Raw genomic sequence first — 25,486 nt, forward strand, 5'->3', positions numbered from 1 at the left:
TAGAAGCTAAGAGCAGGTGTAAGCCATTCAGTCCTTTGAGCCTGCTGTGCCATTCAGTATGATCATGGTTGATCCTGTATCTTGTTCATCCTCTATCTCAATGCCATATCCCTCATTTCTCTCATACCCCTTTACACCTTTAATACCAAAAAATGTATCAGTCTCTTACTTAGTGTCCCGGCCTCCATAGCGTTCTGTGGCAAAGGTTAACCACACCCTGTGTTAAGAAATGTTTCTTCATCTCAATCTTAAATGGCCAACCCCAAATACTATGACTCTGACCTAAAGTTCTGGACTCTCCAGCAGGGAAGCATCCTCCCTGCATTTAGTCTGTCAAGCTCCATTAGAATTTTATACATTTCAATCAGATTTCCTCTCATTCTTTTAAACAATGAATACAGGACCAGTTAAACCCATCACTCCTAATATAATTGAATCAGAGATAGTAGGAACTGCAGATGCTGGAGAATCCGAGACAACAAGGTGCAGGGCTGGATGAACACAGCAGGCCAAGCAGCATCATAGGAGCAGAGAGGCTGACGTTTCGAGCCTAGACCCTTCATCAGATGCTGCTTGGCCTGCTGTGTTCATCCAGCCCCACTCCTAATATAATAGTCCTTTCGTCCCAGTATCAGCTTAGTGAACTTTTGCTGCATTACCTTCCAAGGCAAGTTTATCCACTGTTAGGCAGGGAGACCAAAACTAACTCAGTTTCGATTAGTATGTGAACCTGGAGACTCCTGGTTTCTTTGGTTCAGTTGCACATTGGGCATTCCTTTACAACTGAGCTGTTAGGAAAACCTTTCAGTATCGTTTTCAGCTTTTTGATGTCACAAACAAACTTGATGCAATAAGCAGTAAAATGATTTTGATGTATGTCACTTCCCAATGATTTGTTTTATCTGGCTTTCTGTGTTAAGGAAAGTTTTTTTGCTTTTGAAAAGAGGATTTTTCTTCTGTATTGTTTTGGTTTTGTTTAGTTACAATGCTCCATAATTATTTTAATTTAAATTGCAAACATTGAACATATAGCTACAAAATCACATATGCAGTTGTCCTCCATAATTACAGATTCTATGTACTCACTAAAACTAGCAATTGTGCTTTACTGTCTTTTGGACATAGGTGGGGTCACAATTCATGCCCTGCCTGTGTCTGTTCAGATTAAGGTGAGGGTGGGTAAGCAAACTTGGTGTACACACCCCATCTGTACGATTGTAGTATTTGACCAAGTGGGTCCTGCATTGTTACCTTCCTTGTAACTCTGCTGGGTTCCTCTGTGCTTAGCAGGTGAACCAGCTAGCTTTCTTCACAAACCGTGGTGCAACTAGCTTGCTCTTTTGAAAGGTAGGTTGTTATTGCTAAAAAGGAGGCTGCACTGATATGAACTGCTGAAGTTAATGTGTAGAAAATTGAACATCAGGCAGGGAGATGGTTGCAGGTTGACAGTGTGCAGGTTACGAGATACTCATGGTTTTGCAGGATGGCAGAGATGTTCAACAATCACTCTGTGGAGGGAGTGAGAGGTGGTGATCAGGAAGGTCAATTTCAAGAGTCTGGATCTGAAGGCAGTAGTATCATAAGAGGCCTTGTAACCTGACAGACATTGATCAAGGGGAGTGAATATAAGTTCATATGACATCCTCCTGCCGCCACAACACCAGCTGTTACAACGTTTGATGTACCACAACCCCAACACTCACTCAGCAGCACTCCCTGACAATCGGGACTCATGCCTAACGTCCACATACTCCAACCTGCCCTCACGTACCTACTCATGCTATAAATTTTGCACCCACTTCTTGTTGCCTTCAGCTATTTGGCCATGGCAGGCACAAATCCATCTGCAATTCAGAGTAGTCACGTTAAACCATTTACTGTGTTTTTTGAATAATCATAATGTATATATTGGACAATAATTTTAAGTATTGTTTACAATCATCAGAACTAATTATTTTATTATAGGTTTAAAACCTTAGTGATTATTGAGATTCAGTTTCAAATTGTTGCTTTGATAACTACTTAAAATAGGGTGTAAAATTTATATTGGCTGAATTCCTAGGAAGAAGGAAAGTTTCAGTTGTAAAAATCAATTTTTCCTTTTCATAGTTTATCTATTCAAGGAACTCTGGGCTTCACTGGTTGGGTATGCATTTGTTGCCCATCCCTAATTGCTCTTGAAAAGGTGGTTTTGAGCTGCTATAGTCCTTAAGGCATAACTCGTACTGCTGTTATCAGTCATTGCTGGTGTCAGCTGTAAGGAGCTGGGGCATTTTGCTTAAAGAACAAATTGTAATATAAATAAATTGTGATGTAATGTAACATGAAGATGTAACTAAAACATTACTTTCATACAGACAATGAAATGATTGCTTTATAGAATATGAATTATAATTGCATCCTGGTTATTTTACCTTCTTACCGTTGACAGTGGCTTTTCTAAATATCACACTTTTGCCAACAAGTTTATACTGTAAAACAGCAAGCTTTGTTATTTTCCTCCAGGCCAGCTGTCACAAGATGGAAGTCAATTTAACTATCCCCAGAATGTCTTGATGTTTCACAAGAGGGCAAAACAGAAGTATGGCCAGAGACAACAGAAGGATTTTCCAAAAAGAACCAAAGTACCTTTTACTAGCTCCACAGTTCCAAAGAAAGGATCAGTTGTAGCATCTCTATCACTGAATCATCAAGAGGGTGATGATGAAAAAGCTCGGTTTGAAGCTGCACAAACTCTGCTGGATATCTTTAAAGTTAATTCAAGCTATGAAGGTGTTCAAATGACCACTGTTTGTGAAGCACTGCAGCAAATAAATGAAAAACTAAATACAGAAATTGCTGGGTTGAAAGATGAGCATCGGTATCTAAAGGCAGAATATAATCAAATCAGTGGGGAGCTGAAAAGATTTAAAGATGGTGAATCCAAATGTTGCACTCAATTTCCAACATATTCAACAATTCCACGGCTGCAGACCAAAGTAAGTTCTGAACTTGAAAAAGATTTTGTTTATGTACAATGCAGCGTAAAACTGCCTCTATTTCATTCACTTTATTAATTTACTGTTTATTAATTCTGGCTTTGGCTGGCGCTGTATTTAAGGTTTAAGAACTTTGAGTGCGTTGCTGTTACCAAGAAACCAAACAACAAATTGAATGTCACCTAGACGGCAAAAACTGGAACAAGGGTGAAAACATTAAACATTTGATATGCAAACATAGGATAGTAATAAGTAGATAGGGAGAAATCACAGGGCAAATACTAAGGTAGCACTATTTAGTAAGAAGCAGTAGTGAAACCGTAAAAACATACCTGAGGATGGAGGTGATAAGCATTGGATTTCTAATCAAAGTGAGACAGATAAAGCAGAAAACTCCCAAAATAAATCACAGGAAAAGCTGGTTTGAATGAAAAACAATAAAATGAAGTAATTTTCATATATTTGCTGACATAGCTTACTGAGAAATAATGGTTTTACTGTAGAGCTCAACAGAGGACAAATTTATGAATAAAATATACGTCCTGTTCTACTTTAATCATTTAATAAAGTGCTGTATGGCTCAATGAAGTTCAGTTTAAGCGCTGCATTAGAATCCTTCTACCTTCCATGATTGGACCACAAACATCACTAAAGTGTTGATCACAGTGAATGATTCCAGGGCTTGAGGCAGCATACTTGACTACAACAATACCTTCGTCGGTACAGTGTCACAAATGTTTATCCAGTGGTGTAAGTATTGAACATATTATTAAACTGTTGTAAAGGATGAAGAATCTCTCCATTTCTGCTCAAGCAGTTATCACAGTATGTTGACACCTGCAGCATTGTTTTTTCTCTAACTGGAAGGAACATTATGTTTCCAGGATGATTGGCTGCTAACAGTCAACAGAAAATTGCTCACCTGCTTTTTCACTATTTCCAGTTTCCATGTTAAAAATATGGCTTTATGCTGTTTGTTGTAAGACTGAACTCTGCTTTTGTTTGTACATTAAATATTTTGTTGACACTTAATAAAGCTGAGAAGACAGTGACGATCTTTTAATGAATTGCAGCATACCAGTACCAATGCAAGGCTGGTTGTGAGGCTGACCAGGCTCCTGAGTTTCACTGAGTGAATCACTTGTTGCTTAATTTTGCTGGATTGGTGAGAAATACCAGCACCACTCATGGACATGTTATCATCTCCAAGATACATTGTAACTTTTAATCATTTTATCTTCACCATAGTTATCCCTGGATGAAACATACTAGTGCCAAGTGGGTAAGCATTAACGCTGACTGTTTAGGATTATAAATCACTGCCTGGATTATCTGACATTTCATTGTTTATTTTCAGGCTTTCTGTTGGAAGGTACTGCAGGTTTTGTCAAGAAATTTAATCTGCCGCTGCTGGTATTTGCTGGCAGTGAGTGGGTGATTTGACATCTGGGGACAATTTGTAGGAAACCTTGTCAGGTGTTCGCGCAGACTTCTGGGGATTGTCCTTGTCCCAGTAAAGGAATCTAGCATTGGGAAGTTGGGGCAGCAGGAAGCCATCAGCTTTTATATTGAACCTTTCCCTCCCTTTCCCTCATTCTGACTGGTCCTCCTTGCCCTTGGCGACAGTCTCGCCCACACAGACCAAATGTGGAGAATCCATTGTCGATCCTCTAGGTAGTTCCAGTTCATTACTGGGCAATTTCCCAAAGGCACAGAGTTCTTTGGTGAGGGGGTCATGCCAAGACCTGCGTCTTGAGCTCCAGGAAACTGACGGTGGTGTCCTGAGTCTGGCGTTACTCCAAGTGGCACTTCTGTTACTGCAAAGCTGTGAGCCTGCAGTTGGCTTGCAGCTCTGAGTAGCATTTCTGACCTAGAGGTGCTTTCGTTCAGTGGGAGACCTAACACTATCCAGGACAGTGTGGAACGCCAAAAGGATATTGACTCGGTGAAGTGGGCTCATAGGTGGCTGATAAGGTTCAATGTACAGAAGTGTGAGGTGATGCACTTTGGTAGAAATAAAATTAAAAGCCAATAAAAAAGGGGTATAATTCAAAGAGGGTGCAGGAGTAGACAAACCTTGGTGTATCTATGCACAGATCATTGAGGGTGGCTGAACAGGTAGAGCGAGCAGTGAAAACGTATCGAATATCTTTGGCTTTATTAATAGGGGCACAGAGTACAAGAGCCAGGAGATGATATTGATCCTGCTTATGACACTTTTCAAACCTCAGCTCTGGAGTATTGTGGACAATTCTAGGCGCAACATTATAGGAAAGATGTGAATACATTGGAGAGAGTGCAAAAGTAATTTAAAAAAGTGGTGCCAAGAATGAGAAACTTCAATATGAGGTTAGATTGAAGAAGCTGGGACTGTTCTCATTGAAGGGAAGAAGACTGAGATTTAATGGAGGTTTTCAAAAACATGAACAAGCTGGATATAATAGATTAGGAGAAGCTGTTCCCATTCACAGCAGGAACACAAACGAGAGGGCATTGGTTTAAAGAGATTTGCAAAAGAAGTAAAGATGTGAGGAAAAGCTTTTTCACACAGTGAATTGCTAGGGCAGTGGTTCCCGATCTTTTCAGTGATGTGGCACACTTCAATGAAGGAAACAATTCTATGCCACGCCTACATTTTTAGGCTGAAATCATTGCTCACAAACATTACATTTACTTGCATTTACTATGGTTACAGTCTTACTAGAGAGGTTTGCAACATAGAGCATACAAGCTAAAGAAGGATCAAATGCATGTTTCCAATTTGTTTACATTGATTTTCATCAACCTTTGTATGAAATGTCACGGCATGCATGGACAGCTCTCACAGTACATCAGAGTGCTGTGTCACCTGGTTATAAATCAGAGTTAGGGTACCGAATGCATTGCCAGGAATTGTAGTGGAGGTAGGTTCAATTGAGACATTGAGGAGGACATCGGATGATTATTTGGCTAGAAATAGTGTGCAAGGAGATGGGCAATTGGTACTAATACTCAAACAAAAACAGAAATTGTCTGGCAGCGTCTGTAGGGAGAAAGCAGAGTTTACATTATGTGTCCAGTGACTCCACATCAGAACTGGTTATAATGAAGAGTCACTGGATTCAAAACATTAGCTCTGCTTTCTCCCAGCTGATACTGCCAGACCTGCTGAGTTTCTCCAACAATTCCTGTTTTTGTTTCAGATCTCCAGCATCTATTGTTCTTTATTTTAAGGATAATGATCGTTTGAAGAGCCAGGAGAGACACAATGGGCTGAATGGCCTTGTGTGCTGATAATTATTCTGTCAGTTAAGTGCCAGATTAGTTTGGAATTGCGGTGGAGCTCCAATCAGTTCTTTAATGATGGGTGGGATCCATTTTATTGCCAGTAAATTCCATCCAGGGTTAAAGAAGCTGGGATTTTGTCTTTGGAGAAAAGGAGATGAAGGAAATATTTGATACAGTGTAAAAGATTATGAAAAAATTTAGATGAGGTGGACAGAAAAAGCTGTTCCCATTAGCTGATGGTACAAGGAGACTCAGATTTAATATTACACGCAAGCGATGTAGGGATGATATGAGAGAGTAGTATTATAGAATGAGTGATAGTAACCTAGAAATCATGTGTGACAGTGAACAATTTCAAAAGGAAAATGGATCAACACTAGTGGGTAATAGCCTTGTAGGGCTGTGGCAATGGAGCAGGGAAGTGGGACTAATTAGATTGCTCTACAGAAAGCCAGCATTCAGCTGATGAGCTGAATGGCCGTCTTCTGGTTTATGCTGTGCTGGGTGGTTGATATTAGCCTTCATTAATTCCTAGCCCCTGTGGCAATTGGTAAATATTCACCTTGTAAAATTTCCCAAAGACACAATATTTTAGGAAACCAACACAAAACCTTGATCTAGAACTCCAGGAAACTAAAAGTGGTGACCTGATCCTGGTGTAATTTACTCCTAGCCTAATTTAACTCTTCTGCTGTGCTCCTGGTTGACATTAGCTGTGAATGTGTAATAGTGGGGACAATGTAAGGTTTTGTGGCATTCCCATGAAGCCAAATAGATGAAAATTTCTGCCTTTAGGATCTTTTAATCTGGGTTCTCTGAACTTTCCTATTTGAATGCCAGTGGAAACCAGCATTGTTAAATAGAGAGGCCCACCAAGCAATCTGGCTGAATTTAAATCTAGGTTTCACAAAGAAAAATAGATCTGTATTAGGCACCACTTCATTGACTCATCCGCTCTCTTTAAAATTCGATGTTACTCATTACTACATTGTGTAGGATACGACTTTCAGCATCATTGAGTTGACAAGTATAAATCATTTTTATTCACAATGTTGGAACAGCAGATATTTTGCTTGACAAAATAAACCGGTGCACACTTGCATGAAGTTAACCCATGCAAGAATATTATATGAGTGACGCAAATGTCTAATCATGATCTTTGTTTTTGATCCTTTACTTAGGCTTCAGCTGAATGTAGCCCAGATCAGCCTAGTGTTTACCCAGACAGACATACTGACTGGAGTATTAAAACAAGAGTCCTGATTACCTCACCTACTCCATTCTCCTGGGCAAAATCAAGTATCAAATTGTTATCAGGAATGGGATCCATTCACAGAACAACAATAAAAGCCGATGATTTTTATATTAAACAGGTGAGGCCTTTATGTGGAAAAAAGTGTTGGCACCAATCGCAATACTGTATAGTAATCTACCTGTTTTGTTTTTAACCAATCTTGTTACAAAGACTCTCAATGTTGAGAAATTAGTAAAGGGAACAGTGTTCTATCCCACCATTTGAATTGCTTTATATAACCATTAATTAAAATGGAAGTGTTTGAAAATCATCAATAGCATGTTAACCTAGTCAATAAAAAAAAACTGCTACTTCTGTCTTTCCTTTTTGTTTGTGTTATCCATATGACAGTTGTTTAGCACTTTTCTAGAGAGTCACCCTTCACTTTTTATGGTTTACAATGTTACTTGTCACTATTCTGAAAATATATACAGTTGTATGCAGCAACTTGAGTAGGAATTGGAAGAAATTACATGCATTTATATAAGTCTTTACTTGTCTTCAGGATGTTCATTTCATTTAACTTCCAATAAATTACAAAGGGAGATGATGATGGAAGTATTTCTTGAAAGGACTAAGAATCAACATTTTCGTTTGCACACCTGCTTGCAATTTAATGTGCACAAAGGTTTTGCTAAAAAGGAATATTTTAACTTTTTGAAAACGTTGAAGTAATCCCAAAGTTATTTGTGCTGGATAAGCCATCATCTAACTCATAAATTCTTACCTCCATGGTAAATTAAGTAAGGAGGTTAAAACACTGTGCTAAACTAAAGATGAAGCAGGAGCACTCTTGAGTTTTCTTTGGTGAAGTATCAGCTTTGTCAAGATTTTTGGAGGATTTAATGGTGTGAGGCCTAGTGAGATCACTCACTGTATCTCACCAAACTTGGCTCATTAGCTACCGACCCCACCACTATTGCGTCCTGTATGTATAATTCTAGGCCCATTTTACCACACATCAATTCCCTGAAGAACTTCCCACTCTCCAGTTATCCGCCAAAAGATGAGCATCCCTGGTGCCTGAGCCATGTTTTGGAAGACTACTGTGTACCCAAATGAGCACTGGCATTCCGTAATTGCCCTGTTCAGTGACGGACGTTCTGTCAGAAGATGTCAAGAAACGGAAGTCGGCATTTTGATTCTGTGACAAGGTCCTGGTGGATAGGGTAGTGCGGAGGAGGGACTTCTTCCTGGACGAATGGCAGCTGAGCTTAGTCTGAGGTCGCCATTGGTCAGTACTGTGTCCACAGTCCATAGGAACGGCTAGTAATGCTTCAAGAAGGTCAGTGACTTCCTGCACTCAGCTAGGGTAAGTGCCACACTCTTCTCTCTGATACCTCTAACTCACTCTAGGTTTGTTTCTGTACCCTTCTCCCAACAAAGCTCATAAACTACCACATTCTCTATTGCCTGCAAAGTCTTCCTTCACTTGCTGCCCCACACCCCCACACACTAACAGTTGTGCCACTCACTTTCACCTCACTTAGCCTTTCTCTGACGCTCATTTCAGGAGAAGACAGTTCACAATAGGGTACATAGTGCCCACAGCAGTGGAGGGGTGCCCAACATCAAGTGCTTCACCACCCCTGTGAGAAGAGAATCCTAGCTGTAGTAGGCGAAGACTGAGACTGCATCTATGGATTGCAGAGACATCCATGTCCCACCAACTGAAGAAATACCATTCTTCATTCCGCTGCAACTCAGTGTCATTCATTTGCTCACAATTATAACCAATGGCTGCTACACATTCTCTCCCTTGTGTCTTGCAGTCTGCAGCCTCAGTGAGAAACTGCCTGATCCATCAGAACCACCTCCTTGACCCCAGAAGACAGGAATACTGAAGCCTCAGCTGCAGCATTGATAAAGCTGCTTCCTGTGCCCCACCTGCTCAGGTATTGACTCCTTGGTGGGAAGGTTATGCTTAGAAGGTTTGGGAGCGCAATCTGGTGAGCATTCCACTTGTAATAGCTCTCTAGCTGGCCAAGGAAGAAACATTCCAGGCCTCTGGCACTTTGAAGATGCCAGAGACCAGGTATCTACTCAGCCCTATGCAGGAGAGGACCCTGTGGTATGAGCAGTTAGAGACTACATGAACTTGGAGGAAAGGGAGCGGCAGGCCGGTATGGGGAGGTGATGGACCTCATTACCCAGAGGCTGCAGGAAAGCAGCTACAACATGGGGACCCAGCTGCCTCAGGCATGTGATTATCGGTCTGCCTTCATGGACAGGTTGGCAGCTGCCATAGAAAGCCAGCTCCAGCATCCTCAGTGTCTTCTGGAGAGGCATATGCACTCCATCCTCCCAGCCATTGGTCCTCAGGACTGAAGCCATGGAGACAGGACGATAGGAAATCTCGTGAGAATGCAATGTGCCCCTTCCTCACAAGGAGTCAGGGCTGTGCCAGGAAGCACCCAACTGGACAATCTTCTCTGGACAATCGATAGTTGATGATCCCTCCACCTTAATAAAGGAAAGAAGAAATTGGAATAACTAAACTCTATTGGAAATCTTAACAGAATAATAGATTATTTTAACTACTAAACAGTAACTTCCAATATAATAACATCCCATAAACACACTCTTGGCAAAGGTAAATTCAATAAAACAGATTGTTTCACATGCAATTCAATAGCAGGAAGAGAACCTGCAGCTTTTAGCTGTAACTGAGAGAGGAAAAACAGCTTCCAGCTTCAAGATTCCAGCAACTGTGACTGAAAAAACTAAAACTAAAAATACTGGTTCTGTGGGAGCTTGTCCCACCCATTCAGGCTGCTTCTATTGTTCCTACCTTTTTTAAAAAAAAAAAGTCCTCACAAGCTGTTTATTTATGCATCTCAATAAACAGCTCTACACCTCTGTCTTAAAACCTTTCTTCATTTTAAAAAAAAGGACAAAATACACCTCTTAAAGTCATTGTATCGTCACATAAATATACTCATTTGCTTTTCCTTGTGAAACTTTTAATTTATTGCAACAAATTACATCCACTGAGTTCAAACCTTAAACAGCAATATGTCTTCTAATTTTCTTTAACTCAACATTCATTCCCTGAACATAGTTTAACTTTGGAAAGGCAGAAACTGTAATTGTATGCTTTACTAAGCTCAAGTACATACTGTGTGAACACATCCAATATCTATACATTTTACTGAAATCCTGGCCATCACTCTAGTGTGTTTGTATGTAAATCCATGGTTACCACCTTTTTGAATTATTGATAATTTGCATCAGGATTGATTTTAGTATGATTTATTTTAAAAATATTTCTCAGAGGGAAAGGTTAACTTAATTTTTAGGCCCAGGAAAGGGAAGGTAGAAAAAATTTTGTCACTATATTAGAGGACTACACTCCTATAATCTTTAGTCTATTGCAGTGCTAAAATAGATTTTAAAAAAGGGTTGATTTAATCTCCCAGTGGAAGTTGTTTGATCATAGTTGTTCATAATGTGAGACCTGAGAGATTTTATGTCCTTGGCTTCGCATACCTAGGCCCTGTCTGTCTTCTCCTAAATGGACTAGGAAGCATTATCTGTCTTGTGAACAAGTATAAGGCTTCAGGAAGCCGGAGGTAACTTGCAGCAACCTAAAGAAGTGGAAACTGGGAGATGGGAAAGACAAGTGATTCTGTAAAAAGTGGCCAGGCCCTCCACCTCTACCCTGCCTGTCCCCGTCCAACCTTTGGAAATTCAAGTTGAGGAGAATCCACTCCCCCCTGGCAGAAGTCCCTCGCCATATCTGCGTCATCCAGATGCACACACCTGGATTGCATGACTAAGTCTCTACTGTCAGCAGGATCCCTCAGACATGGCTGAAGAATGTGGGACAACACTAAGACATATTAGGAGAGAAAGAAGGAAGCAGACCTTTTGAAAATGCTTTGGTGTCAGAGGTGACAGCTCCATGTATATGAGGTTTCACATTTGTGTAAGTTTGATTTGTTTCTGTGTTGGCTCAGAGAAGTACCTTGACTCGTTTGCCTCAAAAAGAAATGGTGAAAAGTTAAACTCACCTTTCTGGAGTCTTCTGACTCCGCTCCTGTTGCTACTGGGTTGGTCTGATAAGGATGCGTCAACAGCTTCCCCACACAAGCTAGAGGTTAAAATTACATGGACAATAATAGGATATTAGAAAATATTGTAGAAATGTAACAGTTTACAAAATATTTAGACCGGATTTTTTTTTGAGTTCTGTGAGGTTAATTGGAAATGGGGACTGTTTCCTCATTTTCAAAACTAGTGACCATATTGACTCCTTTTTAATAACAATTTTCAAATTAGGTCTCCCTGTCATTATCCTGATGGTGCATCTCAGTGATATCTCTGAACTGTCTTGTAAAAACTGCACACTACATTCATAAACCAGGTTCTGTGCTGAGCATGATAGGATCACTCCAATACTGGGATGGGACTTCTGCATAGCTTCAATTAAAGTTACAGTTATCTCTCTGCATTCCACTTTGTGCTAAAGAGTGTTTAGTGTTTGTGTTTGCAAATTCTACATCTCCAAGGGATCATGCCCTGCAGATTGATTACCAGTCAATTTTTAATGAGGTCTCCAGAAATTTAGTTTAACTTTGCCCTCCCTTCATGCATAAATTGCATCCTCTAGTTCTGCTGATTTGGACAAGGTGAAAACCTGTAGCTCTGTTATGGTCCAAGCTTTGTTCTTTTTTAGAATCTTGAAAATAGTGATTAGGTCATTAAATTAGATTATTCTGGCAAGAATATTATGCTCACTCTTTGTAACAGTGCTCATCATTCAAATCCTCAATACCCTCAATCATTCTGTTTACTTTCATCTGCATTCTTTCAGGAGCTGCAATATCCTTTCACTAAAGCTATGACAGGAACAGTTTGGCAACGATCACATTTAGAATGTGATAATCCTTTATAAAGCAGCAGGATTATCTCAATATTTGGTACAATATTAAACTTTTAGTAGATCCTAACATTTGGTTTGTTTTAATGACAACCACCGAACATTGTTGTGTTGGTTTATATTTATTGTCCGTCAAGATCCCCCGATCGCTTTCATTTTACTAGCACATTATTTTCTTTGCATTAAGTTATAGTCTCGCGTAGCATTTTTGTCCTTGTACAAAGCTTTGAATTTCCCTTTATTGGAGTTAGGTGAAAATAATTTTCAATGGAATAGAAGTAACCTTTGCTTGACACTATTGAGTTGAGAATTCTGAGAGTTGGAGACTAGATTAAAATTCATAAATAATTTTTACTCAAAAATGAAATTGCTATACATAACTGAGGAGTTTTGGATAAATCTGGTAATTATGGCTATCCTTTAGTATCTGCAGATAAAATAAGTATTAACAACAGTTGGATTCATACAGAAAATGAGAAATTCTGGCCTTTTGTTTGTGCACCAAACACTTCAACTTCCACTTAGTACAATTTTATAAATGGCCTGTTTGTTGTGCTGCATTTTTACTGCAAAATTTACTGACTTGGTTATTCTTAATTAGTTCTGGTTAAAAATATCCTGACATTTTTGGCCTGTTTTACTGTGAACTAATAATAAAAATCACACAGAAATATCTTTTGCTTTTTGTTTCCACAGAGCAAAATAAGTATTTTATTTTGACATTGTTTATTTACCTATTCAGGAACCCGATGATAGCCCTACTTTAAAATGTGCCTTCCAGCAGAGTCTGAGATACTGGATGTATCCCAGGCTACCCTGGCTGCAACTTTTTCCAAGAATTGGTGTTGATAGTGTATCAGTTGATGATGGTTTACAGTGGTCCCCGGATTACAAGATACAGAATATTTTAATGAAAGACTGGTAAGTCAATAGTAGCGAACTGAGAAATAACATTTTGGTAAAAGACTGAAGCCCAGATTTTTGTTTTTGAAAAAATGCTTCTATGTCTTTGCATTGTCATCTTTAGTTTTCGAAGATTCTGCTGTTCTGTGAATGAAATGCACGAGGTTTAAAAAATCCATAAAAAAACCCATCTCCATGACAATATAGGCTGCTCTGGGCATCCCTAAAATTTTTTTAAAGTGAAGGTTAGGATAGTTACTGCTTTAAGATTGAACAAGTTTCTACTTTACATATGTTATTGTGGTTCTGTCTCTTTGTGTATATAAACTGTTTGAGTCTCCTTTAGATCTGTGCAGTTCTGAATTAAGCTTACATTCAATATGTTGTTTTGTCCTTTAAAATGCCTCAACCAAGTGTTACCCTACACAAAGCTCCCACCTTGCTATAAACCTATATGCCCTTCTACAAGTCTATCTAGTTGTCTAATTAGTTTCTGTAGTAATGGGCACACCACATGCAGTGAATTCCTTCTCCTGAATTAATGAAGTACAAAGGTCCCCCAATGTAGTAAATTGAAATATTGGGGGGAAAATCCTCTGGTCCATCCAATTGGTCTGAGGCAACAACTCTAGCACCACATTCCTATGCCACCCAAAAATCAAGTTTCTATTTTGTGATCTGAAGTAGAAATCATATTTTCAGTGCTTATCAGACTTAGTGCTGTAAGCACAGCAAGTTTGTGGTATTTATAAATTAATCTTCTACATGCAATTAAAGTAACAATTTAATTTAAAATTGTTGATGTAAATGCAAATAAATGTAAAATCATCATCTTTTTAAAGCTTGTTTGTGTTTTTCACTTACTGAAATAATAAAATCTATTCTAGGTTGTCATCCTGTAGCTCGCTCTTTGACCTCCTACAGTCCGGACATTGCCCTTTCTTTTACATCTGTACATACCAATTCACAGTGCTTTTCAAGGCTGCTCAGGAATCCAGAAGAGAATCAATTTCTGCCTTGTTGTACCCAGCAAATGTGGAAGTTTTAGAAGCAATGAGATTGTCAGGTAAATGATTTCTAGTGCATAATCCTTTTTGAATTGGGCGTAATAGTTATGAAATAATAATACTCTCTTGGGGTTGAATAGTACTAATAATGAAGTTCTGAATGTAAAGTATTGAAAAAAATCTTTGCTCTTATGAATGTTTGTAATGCATGCTTGCCAACATGATTTTGCATGATAATTTTGATCTTTTGCACCATTTTGTTATGATCTGCTTAGGGATTGCTCACATTTAAAAAGAAATCTGAGTGCGTTATTTTAGCAAATAGAATTATGCCGCAAGATTGCACCTTTTGAACCATTTTTAACAAAACAATTTAAATAGAATAATTATTCAAAACAAACACTATTAACTTATGGTTTATGGCTATATTATGCATACGGGTTTACTTTCCTACTTCCATCCAAGAAACATTTCTTGTAAAAGACGGCAATCTTTAAGTTATTTGCTTCCTAGAGGCTATTTGTAAGTATGCCACAGTCTTCTGGAGAATTCTCCTCCGCATCAGCTGTTACTGGAAGTAAAACTTTTGTCCACTATCTCTTGGCTGTAGATATCCAGCCCCTTATTATGATTCCTTTTCAATACTTCCACACCTCCGTTTTCATTAAGACACTGTTAAACATAAAATTGATTCTTTCACTAGCCTCAAATTATACAACCTTCCAACTTCTGTTACTCACAAGTTGTAAGCTGAAATTAAGCATTATCCGTATTTTACACAGTGAATGATGCTTTTAGGGTCTTACTGCACTTCCAGTGTAGCTCTGTTGAATGGTGATTTACTTTTGCTATCTTCTCTCAAGGATCTGCAAATCACAAGATTCAAACTGCAACTAAAACCTCTCCTTGCAAACACCCAGCTAAATTGAAACCAGAGCAGCTTCCTAAACGGCACCCATCTCCATGACAATATAGGCTGCTCTGGGCATCCCTAAAATGACCTATAGTTTTTATCATTTGCAATTGATTCTAATATCTAATGAAGTTAAATGAGCTTTACAGACTTTTGGGATTTACTGAATGCTTTTAAAGTAGTTAGGTATCTCTGTAAATAACATTTATTTATGCAAGCATTGTAGTCATTACACCCCCAGTTCTTTCGCCAACAAGCCACCTGCTGTTTTATAGCTCTCTTCAAACCTTTTAACCTACAACCTAAAAGTTATATTCAAAAACACATGAATCTTGAACTAGATATTTTGACAATTTAGCTGTGACTGAAACAATTATGTAAAAATGACAGAAATGTAGGTACGGAAGATTTGCAAAAGCTAAAATAATAGAGAAATAATACATCATTGACAAAATGCTTCCTTATAAATGGCAGAAATATTAAATATTGATATTTTGAAATTCTATAGCTTTGAGGAGATGAATGAGTTAAATGATTCAATAGTATTTTTTGATTTTTGTTTTGAAACAAAATCTTTTTGTCATTGAATGTATTTTGTGTTTTGCAGAAGTTGTGTTCTCAACATATTTAGTTGAGAATTCTCAGGAAAATGTTCATGTGAACCTTTCTTCACCAGATGGATGTGGGTCAGTACATCTTACACCAGCTCATTTGTAAGTAGCCCAACGTAACAGGTTTTTTTCCTGAAATTCCTTTAACAATGTATGGGATAATTGCTGCCCCTGATATAGCTACTATAAATTAGCAGATAGCAATGTGTTGAGGCCAAAAAAAAAGTTTCAGTTTTTGTCTTTCTCCTGACCTAGAATATGAACAACACCTCTTTTCAATTGCCCGTACATGTAAAAGAACCAAATTAGAGGGCTGGGTTTTACATGCCTTCGTGCCATAGATGGTAGAGAGGTGATCTGACTTAAACATACAACAACAGACACAGTTTCAGGATTAGGGGCCATTCATTTAAGACTGAGATGAGGGGAAATGTCTTGACTCAAAGGGTTGTGCATCTTTGAAATACTTTACCTTACAGGGTTGTGGGTGCTTCGTCACTTAATATAGTTTAGGCTGAAAAATGCAGATTTTTGGTCTCTCAGGAAATCAAAGAATATGGGGAGTAGATGAGAAAGTAGAGTTGAAGCCCAAAATCAACCATGATGACATTAAGTGGCAGAGGAGGCTTAATGGGCCATATGGTCTACTCCTGCTCTTCTACTTTGTTAAGTCTGGGTCTGGTACAAAATTTGAGAGGAGTAATTTTCCAATTTAGGAGTTCCACTGCAGAACTTTGTATTATGTGAACTTGTGTCAGGAATATAAGCATGGAGCCACTTGTTTGATTCATGTCCATTTTCTGTCCATTATAGCTACTAACAGCTGTGTGGGAAGGCTAACCAGCATTTACAGATGGTGTTGTGACACAGGGATAGCAAGCCAAACTAATCATCCTCCCTATTACTGGATTCACAACATGGTGAAATTAAAGTATTTAGTGACTCAGAATTGCTCAATTTTTCCTAACTGGATTTTACAAATAACATGTCTTGGACACCAAGTTTAGAACTCACTATTTGTTAGCAAACAGTCTATTATTAACACTAACTTTAGCAGACCACAACCTACAAGGCAATGTAATTAAATCTGCGATCTGAACCCAATCTCTCACGAGCAGATAGTTAAGGGATAAATTAAAAAAGAAAAAAATCCATAATTTTCCAGTTTCAACAATGAATGCTAGACCTTCATGAAGTCTTTTAACGATGGGTTGTGCTTTTAATAGGTAAGATTGTAAATATTGCTTGAATTTCAAAGTCACTGGTCAATGCAAACAACTTCCACAGACCTCTGGTGACTATATTTATTTCTTACAGATTGGGGTTCTTATCTCAGAACTTTCAACAAGTCATAACAAGAAAAATTAGAGCAAAAACCAAGAAAAAACTTCCATGTCTGGCAGCTTTCAGAGCAAAAAATTGCCTCCTGTCCAAAATCCCAGAGCCAGTTCATTCTTTGTTCTTTCTTTTTCAGCTTTATGTGCTTGGCTGGCCAGCATCTGACCTACCTTGATTGACCAATTCAACATCCAACCAGCTGCCAGTCTCTGATCATAATAACATCTTAGTGCCAAATCATCTAGAGTGTTCTTAGAGCAGTAATTAATTTGCATTATCTTTTCAGGCCTGTTCCCAAAAGGCAACATCAGTCTTTTGTTCATTCTTTATATAACAAGGTGCTATTCAAACTTCTCTTCTCAACTTCAACTCACAGTTCCAAACCAAAAATGAGGACAATAAAAGAAAAAATGGTAATGGTCTCAACAATGGCTGTTACATGATATTAGCATTTGGTATTATGTTTTGAACAACAGCAATTTTCAGGTGGTATTCTTCAAATTGGAAGGCAATATTTTTATCTTTCTTCTAATCATAAAGGAGAGACAGATTCGTCTATAAAGATTGGTCTTCTTTAGTCATGCACGGGTAGACGTAACACAGCCACATGACTATTGCCAAATAGCCAAGAGTGGCAAACAGCAGGTAGAGTGGTAGGCACAAGATGAGTCTACAATTTCTATATAACATTTACTTAAACAGCTCCAAGGAATGAAAGACTGGGTGCATACTGCTGGAAACTGAATGTTTAGCTTCTAGATAATTTACCTAGCAATTTAATTCATTGGCCAGATATACAATGTAATATTTCATTTTTTTAATAGAAATTATATCAAAAACATTAAAAAAACGATTGACTCACGCGCACAGAAGTCTTTTCCGCCCATAAAGACAGAACCTCAGGAAGAAATTCCAACAGCTGAATCATCCGAATGCTTTCTGTATCCTTTCAACTTTACAGATGCCAGAATTCCTGATGAGCACAGTTTAGAAAATAATTGAAAGTGAAACAGAATAAATTATTCATTAAACTCTCTAATACACGTAGAGAATGAAGGGTGGAACTTCATTTTCTTCAGAGAGAGTCCCCAAGCTTGAAGCTACTTTTCTCAGAGCGGAAATTGCTTGCTCACTGCTAGGACCTTCTGTCATTCATGCTGGTGACACCATATTTAAAGCTGGTGACACCAGTGGCACAACATTTCAGATGCTGCAAACCAGGAATGACCAATCCATCACGTTGTGCTGCTTGAGTCCCTACATTCATGTCAAGAACCTTAAGGTGCTGGTGGATGTGGTGATGGAAAGGAGTACTGTCCTTTATCCAGCTGACTGTCACAGGAGTCCACGGTACCTTACACAGCAAGTCTTTACACAGATTGCAGGACGGTCAGTGATGTGTCCTGAGTAAAAAGGAACGACCAGCAGTACAAGAAAGTCAGTGATCTTATTCTCTCCCCAAACGGTAAGTGCTGCCTTCTCTCTGCTACTTACATTCACAGGGCCACTACACCTTTGCTATTACATGCGTCATATCCATTCAACAGCTCTTGACCTTTTCTTGGGAAATAAGGCATGGCAAATGACTGAGGTGTTTGTGAGCAGCACTTTGGTTCTAGTGGCCATAATTCTATTAGTTTTAAAATTCTTAAGGAAAAGGATAGATGTTATATAAAAATTAAAGTTCTAAATTGTAGCAAGGTCAATTTTGACGGTATTAGACAGGAACTTTACAAAGTTGATTCGGGTAGGCTGTTCACAGACAAAGGGATGACTGGCAAGTCGGAGGCTTTCAAAAGTAAGACAACAAGAGTTCAGAGACAGTATGTTCCTGTTAGAGTGAAGGGCAAGGTTGTCAGTAGTAGGGAACATTGGATGACTTGAGATATTGAGACTCTGGTCAAGAAAAGGGAGACATATGTCAGGTATAGACAGCTATGATCAAGTGACTCCCTTGAGGAGTATAAGGTGAGGTGGAGCACACTTAAGAGGGAAATCAGAAGGGCAAAAAGCATATGAGATATCTATGGCAGATAAGGTTAAGGAGAATCTAAAGAGATTCTACAAATACATTAAGGGTAGGAGAGCATAGGGCCCCTTAAATATCAACGAGGCCACGTATGTGTGGAACTATAGGAGATAGATGAGATACTAAACTAAACTTACTGTGGAGAAAGACAGGGAAGCTAGGGAACTTGGGAGAATAAATAACAATGTCTTGAAAGCAATCCACAATACAGAATAGGAGGTGCTGGAGGTCTTAAAGTGCACAAAAGTAGATGAATCTCTGGGACCTGATCAAGTGTATCCCAGGACATTGTGGAAAGCTAGGTAAGAAATTGCGGGCCCCTAGCAGAGATATTTGTATCATTGACAGCCACGGGTGAGGTGCCAGAAGACTGGAGGGTGATCAATGTTGTGCGTTTATTTAGAGAATGTTGCAAGGAAAAGCCAAGGAATTATAGACCAGTGAGTCTGCTGTCAGTGGTGGCTACATGGTTGGAGGGAATTTTGACAGGCAGGATCTAGGTGCATTTGGAAAGGTAAGGACTGATTTAGGGATGGTCAGCATGGTTTTATGCATGGCAAATTGTATCTCACAAACTTGATTGAGTCTTTTGAGGATGTGACCAAGCTGTAGACATTGTCTACATGGACTGTAACAAGGCTTCCAAAAAGGTTCTGCATGATAGACTGGTTAGCAAAGTTAGATGACATGAGACCCAGGGATACAAAATTGGCTTGACAGTAGGCGATAGAGGATGCTGGTAGAGGGTTGTTTTTTTGGACTGGACTCCTGTAACCAGCAGTGTTCCTCAGGGATCAGTGCTGGGCCCACTGTTGTTTGTCATTTATATAAACGATTTGGATGATAATACAGGAAACATAGTCAGTAAGTGTATGCATGAAACCAAAATCAGTGAACAGTGAAGAAGGTTAAGAGTACAACAGGATCTTGATCAGCTGAGCCAATGGGCAGATGGCGTTTAGTTTAGATAAACGCGAAATGTTGCATTTTGGTAAGACAAACTAGGGCAGGACTTACACAGTTAATGGTGGGGCTCTGAGGAGTGTTGTCGAACAGAGAGACCTTGAAAGTGGCATTACAGGCAGACAAGGTGTTGAAGTAGGCATTTGGCATACTTGCCTTCATTGGTCAGAGCATTGGGTATAGTAGTTGGGATGTTATGTTGTGGCTGTAACAGGACATTGGTGAGGCCTCATTTCGAGTACTGCAGACAGTTCGGGTCACCCTGCCATAGGAACAATATTATTAAATTGGAAAGGGTGCAGAAAAGATTTACAAGGATGTTGCCAGCACTGGAGGATTTGAGTTACAAGGAGAGACTGGGAATTTTTTCTCTGGAGCGTAGGAAGCTGAGGGACGACCGTATTAGATGTTTATAAAATAATGAGGGGCATAGATACAGTGAATAACAAAGATCTTTTCTTTCAGATTGGGGAGTTCAAAACTAGAGGACATTGGTTTAAGGTGAGAGGGGAAAGATTTAAAATTGACCTGAGGGGCAACTTTTCCACAGAGGGTGGTGTGCATATGGAATGAACTGTCAAAGGAAGTGATAGAGGCAAGTACATTACAACATTTAAAAGACATTTGGACAGTTACATGAATAGGAAAGTTTTAGAGAGATATGGGCCAAACGCAGGCAAATGGGACTAGTTTAGTTTGGGAAATCTGGTTGGCATGGACAGGTTGGACCAAAGAGTCTGTTTTCATGCTGTGTGACTCTGACTGTCATCCAGTGTTACTAATGCTTCCTGCCCTCTTCACCTCATATTCGCTCGCTGAGGACACCTCAATATTCGTGTAATATTGTTAGCAGCTCTTCTATCCACTTCCATCATACTCAACCTTTTCATCGCAGGAAAACTGGCCCACCACCAGGAACTGATGTCTCTATAGCACCCTAACTGACCTACCTGTAATCCACAAAGTGGTTACATTTGATCTGCAGGACAAACCAAGGCTTAGTGCCCAGTGTCTGGTAGAACCAAATACCTGATTGACAATGTCAACCTCCTGGACTGGAATTGGGCAAACCCCTTGACTGATGGTATCAGTAGCTCCTGACTAAGCGTAGTTTCCCTTCACGCCGGTAAGGACTGCTCCACTTTGACTTGCACAACTGGCCATTTGATTGAAGGACATGCAGCGTGTTTGCTGTGTAAACTGCTGGCGCATGCTGTCCAAGTGACAGTGACGTAGCATAAAGCCACCCAGTGGCATGTCCGTTTCCTTCACCGTTCAGTGCTCCCCACCATAATAAGTTGCCTTGCCTCTTGCTCTGTATCAAAAAGCAGTGCAAGCCACTGAAGCTGACAGTTATAATGGAGCCCTAAAAAAGCAATGTGAGCCCCAAAGAGGTTGGAAGCCCATAAGTTAGTGCTGAAATTAGAGAGTATACACTAAGGAGCAGAGTGAAGGAGACAGACAATTTGTGTTTAACTTGGAAGCTGCCAGTGAGTGAGCATTACGAAAGCAAGCTGAGAGCCAAAAGATGCATGAGATATGTATGTGTCGCTGCGTGGAAATCTGGAGCTCACTGTCTGGTAGAAACAGAAACCCTCATCATTTAAATCATAAATTGGAAGCACATTTGAAACTACAAAACTACAGACCAAGAGCTGGAAAATGGAATTGGGCTGGATATCTTCTTTTCAGCCAGAGTAGATGCAGTGGGTCGAATGGCATCATTCCATTCTGTAAATTTCTATAATTGACTCAATATGTTCCACATTTTGATGCATTTATTTCATATTTAATCATATTGGCTATATGTATAATGTGCCCTTTCATTGTCACATTTGAACATCCCTGTGCTAAATACATGAAAATCAAGTGACAATATGATTTGTAAAGCCACGTATACAAGGAAGCATTACTCTACTGGTAGTATTACAATAATTTAGTATTCAATGTAGTTAAAGGAAGTATTATCCTTAATTTATTCTGATCAGACACCAGCGATATCAGGATATGCAACTGAAATTCCTGGTCGTAGTTGAAGGATCCTACACAGAATCCTTAATCACTTTTCTAATGAACTCGTCACATATAGTCGCACAAGAGGGTGTACAAAGAGGGTTACCACCCACACTGCTTTGCCCTGTGGCCTTCCCCGGAGCAGCTTTACAGTTGCTTCAGGTAAGTTTCTGTTCCGTAAACTGAAAAATGCTTTAAATGTCTGAACCAAACAACTGTAAAGTCATCTGTCAAAACACGTTTGGAAAAATTATACTTCACTTGGTAAGAAAAGCTAATTTTAAATCTAGGATTTCCTTTGAGGTAAAATCTGAGGTAAAACGTACATAGATATTATCATCTTGCTTTGATTCTAGTTTAAAAACTGAAATATAGTTTGCTGTCAGCTCTTGTTTTGAAATCTACAAAGGGATATAGATTGGCCTTCTGTTAATGGGAGATGAGGACGGGCATGTTTGAGGGGTAGCAAGTCAGGAAATGCAAGAATGTGGTGTTCCTGTGTTTTCAAAGACTGTGCTGCAGATGGGGGGAGAAAAGGTTGTTTTTGTGGGTTACAGGAGATAGCCCCCAGTATCTGGGATACAGTGGGGCTAGTTTGGGCTGGGGTTGGAGAGTAATTTGATGGGAAGACTGGGAAGCCTTGTGGGAAGTGGTGAGTGAGGTTGGCCAATCATAGCAGAAAACCTGCTTGCATGCTACTCCCGGCCCATGGACAACCTGTATGAATCACTTGCTACTAATTTTTCTTTGTTTACTTTATCAGTCATGAAATTTAAATCACTGCCAAAATCTCAAGAATTGTGGTTATACTTGCGTATTACAGTTTAGGATTAGAGCTGGTTATTTGGATTTCCCAATGTCCCAGCCTTTTGAAGGGAAGCGGGTATTTTCACAGTGGTTAGGGCCAGAAATTTTGCAAATTTGATAGCTTAATCCCTTCCTCACTCATTGGGAGGTTTGAACATGCCTATTTGACTTGCCCTCCCTAAATCTGCAAGAGTACTCAAATTTATTCCTTATTTGCTCCAATACTATAGTATTGGGTTTAAATATCATGTGAAACCTACATGGTAAACCTTATGAAAACATTCCAGAATGTTTAATGTATATAACGTATCACAATTAATGCCAGAACTTTTCAATTTTTCTCCTCTTGTAGGTTTCTAATACTTGTGGAAAAGTTCAGGGTTGCCATGGTCCTTTAGACTCTTACAGCTTGGAGATCACAGGTCCCATTCTTCCACACTCTATGGACTATATCAATCATATTCTGCAGTGCAACGAGTATGGTGTAACATTGAACGTTGTTAATGTCCAGGAGTGCACCGCTGTCTTCAATGTTCATTTATCTAGTTAGTCAAAATCGAAACACTATACATTTGATGTCACCACTATATCAGAAGTAGTTATACTGTTGTGAATCTCCAGCAAACAGTTCTGCATTTCTTCTGAACTCAAATCATTGCTCAATGTCCAAGCTACTCTCTCAAAGCTGAGGGAATTGTAACAGAAAATAAGTATATTTTTAAAAAAGTGTTCATACCCACAATTTAACTGTTGTAACAATCTTACAGGTGTAGATTTGTCATGCAAGTAAGCTTGGCTTTGAAGAATTTATTTTAACATTTCCATTTCAGGCAAGAATTGTCTCTTGTGTCCTTAGCAGCCATTTCATTCATTGATACTCAATTATTTTGTGAACATTAACTACACTATTATTGTTAAAGTACATTTTTCTGTATCTGGCATAATACTGATCAATGTTGTGAATATATATGTATATATTCCTTTTATATCTAATTTGATTATGGCAATATAATGTACTGAGTTATATTTATATTGTGTATTAACCATTGACTAACAGGGAAAAAAACGGTATTAGCAAAGTCTGGGTGCAGTGCAGGGAATCTTACTATTTGCAATTATATTGCATTAAGTTAACTGTTACATATTTGGAGATTAAAAATAAATGTTATCTATATTTGGTGCACGATAATCTTAAATGATATCAGTTGTAATAAACAAATATTAATTGTATATCTTTAATGCTGTAGTGCACAATAATTTTGAGTCAGTGTAATTGGTAACAGTTTTTAATAAGCTACAAATTTGGTCCATGACAAACATTGCAACTTGCAAATTATTTAATTGTCTTGTCAATTAAATGTACATATATAAGACATATTGTTTAATTGACTAATTATTTCATACTGACACAGTTTGTTGTTATATATTCAGGTTGCAAGTTCTTTTCCAAATTTAGAAAAGCACTGAAAAATTAAAATAACTATTGTCACAACCTTAAAATTATTACTGTGAGTGGAGTATTTGCAGTTTCAGTTTCTTCAGTTTCAGAACTAAAGAAAGGTCCTGACCCAAAACATCACTTTCCTACTCCCCTGATGCTGCCTGACCTGCTGTGTTCCTCCAGCTCCACACAGTGTTGTCTCTGACTCCAGCATCTGCAGTTCTTGCTATCTGAGTATTTGCAGTTATTGTAATTTTTATTTTATTGAAGAACCACAGTTTTATTTTCTTTCATTGGATGTGTGTGTCAGTGTCCGGACAGCATTTGTAGCCTGTCCCTAATTGTCTCTTGAATTGAGTGGCTTCAGAGACACTTCAGAGACAGCCAACCATATTACTGTTAATCTGACATTAAATATTGGTCAAAAGACTTTAATGAAGGCAATTTGCCCAACTACTGAATCTGATAAGTTTTTACAACAATCAATTGATGTTTCATGGCACCAGTACTGACACTAGCTTTATATTCCAGATTTCTTAACTGAAATGAAATTCCGCCAGGTGGCATGATGAGATTGAAATCCATGCTTCTAAAGCATTAATCTGATCCTCTTGATTACTAGTCCACGAACATTACCACTCCAGCACCAACTAGTTCAGAACATCACCTGGGTTGAAAATGGTAGAAGAGAATTTGTGAACATATAAGTGGTGTTCATTAGATGATCTTTTGTTTGAAAGATATGTACAGAGAGGGAGGGGGAGGGGGAAGAGTTTTAATGGCACTGTGATAGCATCCTTGGAAGGGTCAGAGATTTAGATTTTAGACCCGCACCAGAACTTGTTGACCATATTAGATGCAATTGTAATATTGATTATCAGCCCGTAAGTGCTCTCAATATGCCTGATGGCAGAAGCAGCAGAGTCTTATGGTCTGGGAACCTGCACAAGACACTGTAGTACTTTGCTCATAAGAGAGTGGACCAATCCAATGGAAGTCAGTAATCCAAGCCTCTGAAATGAGGATTGTAGAAATGATAG

General features: G+C 38.9%; 1 protein-coding gene across 1 annotated transcript; it reads left to right on the plus strand.

Moving 5' to 3' along the window:
* Positions 1 to 979: 979 nt before the first annotated feature.
* LOC109932754 (protein downstream neighbor of Son-like) lies at positions 980 to 24,378 on the plus strand. The gene is made up of 8 exons (XM_020531880.2): positions 980 to 2,978; positions 7,427 to 7,618; positions 13,164 to 13,342; positions 14,212 to 14,390; positions 15,852 to 15,957; positions 18,018 to 18,134; positions 22,174 to 22,360; positions 23,358 to 24,378. The coding sequence occupies exons 1-8, from the start codon at positions 2,556 to 2,558 to the stop codon at positions 23,553 to 23,555; spliced, it is 1,581 nt and encodes a 526-aa protein (XP_020387469.1). The 5' UTR covers positions 980 to 2,555; the 3' UTR covers positions 23,556 to 24,378.
* The last annotated feature ends 1,108 nt before the right edge of the window (positions 24,379 to 25,486 follow it).

Source organism: Rhincodon typus, chromosome 5 (genome assembly GCF_021869965.1).
Source record: "Rhincodon typus isolate 14 chromosome 5, sRhiTyp1.1, whole genome shotgun sequence".
Taxonomy (NCBI): domain Eukaryota; kingdom Metazoa; phylum Chordata; class Chondrichthyes; order Orectolobiformes; family Rhincodontidae; genus Rhincodon; species Rhincodon typus.